This window comes from Nannospalax galili, unplaced genomic scaffold (assembly GCF_000622305.1).
Source record: "Nannospalax galili isolate Female #2095 unplaced genomic scaffold, S.galili_v1.0 scaffold787, whole genome shotgun sequence".
Taxonomy (NCBI): Eukaryota; Metazoa; Chordata; class Mammalia; order Rodentia; family Spalacidae; genus Nannospalax; species Nannospalax galili.
The window spans coordinates 802,134-808,133 of NW_008356318.1; the positions used below are offsets into that span (position 1 = coordinate 802,134).

General features: G+C 37.5%; 1 protein-coding gene across 3 annotated transcripts in view; it reads right to left on the reverse strand.

The window, feature by feature from the left end:
• Positions 1-6,000, reverse strand: part of Thsd7a (thrombospondin type 1 domain containing 7A) — a 444,595-nt gene that overhangs the window by 55,905 nt on the left and 382,690 nt on the right. For all 3 annotated transcript variants that reach the window (XR_003847217.1, XM_008854527.3, XM_029556884.1), the window contains exon 12: positions 1,403-1,597. Coding sequence is in view for 2 of the 3 variants with exons in the window: in XM_008854527.3 (XP_008852749.1) it covers positions 1,403-1,597 (195 nt within the window). In the remaining variant the exon portion in view is untranslated. The remainder of the gene's footprint in view (positions 1-1,402; positions 1,598-6,000) is intronic.

Below are 6,000 nucleotides of genomic sequence, written 5' to 3' on the forward strand. Positions count from 1 at the left end.
ATAAATCTTTGCTGATATTTGGTGCTTTGCGCTTTGCATGGCAATTTTTTTTCTTACTTTCTCATTTTAAGTAGTCCACTTTGCATAAGGGCCTGTAGTTGAATCTTACACTCTTTGAAAAATGATTAAAGTCTTCTCAGTGAGCACGTGTTTGCACTACCTAGGGAGTCTGAGGTAGTTTAATGCATCTCTCCTTCTTAATATATGCAAAGACATGAGATACAGAGAGATGATCACTTCATTCACTGCATACTGTCTTCTGTTTGCACATAGGTGGCATAGTTAAACAAGACTGTAGTTTGTTTTATTTTTTTGGCTTTTTGAGACAAACCTCTCCTTGTATCCCTGGCTGACCTGGAACTCACTATGTATCCCAGGCTGGCCTTAATCTTACAGACTGCTGGGTTTAAAAGTGTGTGCCATCACGCCGGGCAAGGACTATAATTTGGAAATAAGAGACTTTGGACTTATTTCTTGGATTATGATTTTGCATCCTTCAAAATTTCTGTCCAGTAATCATTGTGACATCCTTGGTGACTAATGTTGAAAATACCAATAACACTTCAAATGAAGGTTTTGGATATCAGAATAAAGAATTTTAAAAGTTTTGAATCTCAATAAATTTCCTCTTAAAGAATTTCTCACATAGAAGTTATTCATGTACCTGAAAATTATAGATATAATTATGCCAATTATACCACATGAAATAACTGCTATATATTTATATCATGAGCGACATAATCTTTAACTTCATTATAAAATCTGATCATACATACTTATTTCTAATTTTCATGAGCTGATCTATATAGTTTTCAATAGTTTCATTTCACAGCTGATTAGTCTTATAATTTAAAGACTCTGAACAGTCTATTAACCCCAATATTTTTAGTCTCTTTTTTGCCACTGACAGTGTATTCATTTGCATCGGGCTACAGTTCAGTATTCTGTCTCTTGTACTAGTAATTAAGTTACTGTTGTTTCTGTCATTGTTTTCAGATGTATTTTTCAGACATAGAATTAAGACTGAACTCTTCCTGGGAGGAGGTAAACTATGTCCTGGGAACATGGCAGTGAGAATGGGCTGAGAAGATGAAGAGGTAGCTCCCCTCTCTGTTGCAGGCATGTCACGCTTTCTGGGCAGTTCAATAAAGGTACATGTTTAAGCCCCAAAGCAATGTGTCATTTATTGCATAAGGGTTAAGTTACCTTTCCTTTCTTCTTAAATGGCATGCTTCTATCATTGCTATCTTACATGAAAATACTTTTATCTACTGGTTTATTCAGGATAAGTACAGCAACAACAGGATTTTCAAATACACTGTCAGCACATTCTCAGTATGACTTTTATTGTGTTTTTCTGCCTTGATGAGAGTTGGATTTAGCACCCAAATTATTGTCTTACCAACAATCATGCGTTTTCTGGTCCTAACTGCACCGCAGTCTCCATTGCAAGAAGAAAACTTGGACCAGCCGGTCAATTGACAGTCATCTTGGCAGGGGATCTGGCAAGCCTGGGTCAGGGCTGGCACAGGGCCTGCATACTGGAGGCACTCCTGGACACCAGCCTGCCCTCCATCTTGCTTTCGACAAGTAATAGCTAGAAGAAAAGCATGGGTCTAATTACTCCATAGTTTAAAAATTAACATTTTCTCAGAGTGAGGAATCCTCTTGTCATTATCAGGAACCATAACCATATACAGTAAAAATCTGGTTAGAGTATTTCTACGAATCATATTAGACATTATGTTGTATGAGTTTAATGTGTGTATATGTGTATGTGTGTGTTCTGTGTATGCACTATGTGTAGTGCCTGAGCTTGACATTGGGTATCTTCGTCTATCTCCCTCAACCTTAATTTTTAGGCAGGGACTCTCACTGAACCTTGCACATTGACATTGTCTAGACTGGCTGAGCAGTAAGTCCTTAGGATCCTCTGGTCTCTGTCCCAGCCTTAGGCTTACAGACTTGCATTGTTACATCTGACTTTTTATGTGGGTTCTGGGGACTGATCTCAGGTTTTCATGCCAAGGCCTCTCTCCAGTCCCTTGTATTTTTTAATGTAATATAGTCTTCATTGGCTGTTGTGGTACAGGATAGCATACTGTATCACACATATACAAACATACAGGCATACATACAGTGCACACATGCACACATGCACATTGACACACAAAATATTTAGCAAGTTTTATTAGATGCTGTTAATGATTTCAATTCATTTCATGTGTGGAATATATTTAGAAATAATTTTAAAGATACGAATCATACACAGAATCGCATTATAGTTTGTATTGAACACAGGATGTTTCTCATGGTGCTGGGAGAAAATCATGTGTCTGTAATATTGTTTTAGAACATCAAGCAATCTAAAATTGTCTAGAAAGGTTTCCATGGTAGCACATTGGTTGGTGAATTAAGGTGAGGATACATGCTATTCAACTTGTCTTGAAGTCACATTGCTACAGAAAGCACCCTGTCTTCCAAACTGAAAGTATATGGGGATGTCCTCTGATTTAATAGAGGAGACAGAGCTTCCAACTACAAGTTCTTCATATGCACAAACAATGTTAACTGACCATACCATTGCTAGAATTTTCATAATCACATAAGAATCCTAAAAATGATCAAACTGTTCTAATCACATATTATTTCTTCCAAGCTATTGCTCTAGTGATTTATTTAAAGTAATAAATAGGCACTGGAGAGATGGCTCAGTGGTTAAGAGCACTGGCTGTTCTTGTAGAAGACCCAGGTTTGAATCCAGCACCCACATGGCAGCTAACAACTGTCCATAACTACAGTTCCAGGGGCTCTGATGCTGTCTTCTGACCTCCACGGGTGTTGCACAATACAGGTGCACTTACCTACATGCAGGCAATATACACATAAAGTAAAAATAATAAATGAAATATTTAAAAGTAATAAATGGTGTTATTAGTTATTGAACATAGATAAAAGAACTTTGAGGTAATAATTTTAAAGAAAAAGATCCAGGGATGCTTACAGATCCCCATTTTCCCTCTACCATTTCCACTGTGGGTTCAAAAAATAATTCATTCTTTATCAAGGAAGCCAATGAAACATTTAAACTTTGGTTCTGAATTTAAATCTTCATTGGATTACCTTAAATGACCTCATGCAGACTGTTTATATGGCATTTTCAGGTTTAGGGTTGAGGCTGTAACTGCTGCTTGCCCTTCAGCTTGCTCAGGATTCCCTCATCATGAAATTAAAGAAAGGCACCTGGCACGTTGACCATGAATCGTAGTTGTGACACAGAATGCCCCAGGTTAGACCACACCTGTGGTGTAACTGCAACTATGAACAAAAACCAACCCCTGCAGTTCAGGCTAGGTAATGATCTCTGCACAGTGGGCACAATTTGATAAAGGTGCTGCAAGAACAGTCACAGAAAAGGCCCCTTTCAATGGGTCAAATGCAGGTGACTTTATTGGCTTAGGACAGGGCAGCGTTCTACCATTAAGTCCTCTTAAAGGTTGCAATGATATCAATATGCTGACTGGATGAGATAACCCTTCTAGGAGGCAATGTATGACTGCCTGCAACACAGGCACCTGGTGCTACTGGACATGGTGATGCTTGGATTCATCCAGTGCTTTAGAGTGAGGTCTCTGTACCAGAGGCAAGGGATAAGCTCTTTGCAAAGTTGCTAGGTGGACCTTACACGCATTCATATTTAATATCCTCTAGGATGAATGTTCAAGGCACAAAAATTCTGAATAAGACTAGTGGCTAAAGTTGGAAAGCTGTCTGGTATCTGATCACCCTTGTACTGTGCCAGGCTTTAGGAAACATTGGTATGTGGGTATAAACTGAGACATCTAAATTTGCAGTCACTGTTTTCTTGAGAAAGCATTAAGGATACTTGTACAAGGACTGCATCAAAATGAGCATCCATCTATTTTGAAGGGATGTCGCCCACAGGGGTAAGGCTTTGATCTAATGGGATTTCAAGCTTCTCTTTACACCTGCCACTTTCAAACAGGACGAGCTACTTGCACACTGAAAACTTAGTAAGTTCCCATGTTTTTTTGGCGAAGTTTTCCCAATGATCCTCAAAAGAAAGGCTTAAGAATAAAGAAAATATTATTTTACTAGCTGAGAAATGTGGAACCTTCAAGAATGATTAATTTTGAAAATAATATATGTGAGCATATTAGAATTCTCAGCTTTGAATATGGTTGTACTGTTGCAACTAAAAGTAAAAATTATAAACGAAAATTTTGTTCTTAGATGAGACACGGCTTTTACCTACTTTTCTAATTTCGTTCTCTAAGGATAAATACAAATCTTTTGAGAAAGTCAATGAAGTTGCTTTAGGTTCTCCATGGTCTAATTCTCTTATCAATTTTCACTTCTGAATTGCACCAAATATCACTATATGAAGCTACACAAAGATAAAAACAAATAACCCCACTACCAATATAATTTCAGAAATAAACTTTGTGAAGATATATAGTATTCACCTAAACCAAAGGACTCTTTCCCCATATGCCAGCTCTCCATAGAATCTTGTTAGTATTTCAGTTAGTAGAAAGGAAAAAATGTGTAAAATTCCCATATCTCTTCTCAGAAATCCACTCACCACTCTACTTCCCTTATCTGAGATTTTCAAAAGTGTGCTTTTGGAATGAATTACACAATGTTATCCAGACAGGGAACAGGAGCACCGTTTGTACAATATATTGAAATGTTATCAGATACCTTAGCTTGTTTGTATTCTAACTTAGAGGAAACACAACAATCAAACATAGAAATGCAATCTGAAATGAACTTCCTGGTACTGGGTGAGGAAAATACAAATGTTTGGAAAGGGAACCATCTGGTCTCTCAACTTTGTAAACCTTAAAAATTATTTTTGAGACATTGAAAACAGGGTGGTTTTAATTGTAGCACAGATGAGTCATACCAAGTGTGGTTTCCTGGCATACCAGAAAGCTACATATACTCAGGCAAGTCTGTTTGCACATGAAGCATCTGTCTTCATGTGTGATGATTATACAAGTCCTCCTTTGTGCTGAGGCCTTATTAGCAAGATTGATAAAAACTTTTATCTTATGGAGAATGGACCATGGAAGTTTCTTAGTGAGATTAGTAGCTATCAAAATAGATTTCTTAAAGGAAGTTTCCATATATAACTGTATGTTGATTAGATACATTAATTTTACTTATGATTTCATTTTATTTATATAAGGTACAAATTTAAGTGTCATGGGATTAAATGACCCCAGCTGGCTAACAGCATGGGAGGAATGAGAATGGCTAGCTGGGGGTTAAGGATGGATAACATTAGCTAAGCTTAGCCCATCAATATTAAGGAAAGGTTATAAAGATTAAATAAGGAAGCAATTTCTTCAGTAGATAAATTCTATGAGAAAAATAGCTCAAATGCCATTAGATCAAAGTAACTCATAAGAGTACACTAATCAAAGGCAATTTGGAGAACTTTGGGGGCCTTACTTTGAATAAACTGTGTGTGGACAATTTTTTACATATATGATGTACATACGTGGGAGTGTATTGGGTAGGTGTGTGTGTACACGCATTTGTGTGATGCTGTGGGAATACTCATGTATTTGAATGTGGGTGTGTGAAAGCTACAGCAAGTATGGAGAGTTCAGAGGAAAACTTTAGGTGTTGCTTGAGGCAGGGTCAGGCTAATGTTGTTCACCCCTAAGTACACTGGGTTAGCTAGTCCATGAGCTCTTGGGAATTCTCCTGTCTCTGCCTCCCATTTCACTGGAGGCACCATGGGGTGTGCTGATCACTGCAGCTTTACCTGGATACACATTTGGAGATACACATTTGGATCCTTACCCTTGTGTAGCAAGTGCTTTATCTACTGAGCCATTTCCCCAGCCTGTGTGTGTAGACATTTTTGAGATGATGGGGAAAAATTAAATATGGCTGGATCATTAGAGAGCTTTAACTTTTACTGTTAGTTTTGTTTGGTATGATAATACCATTTACATTATTAAA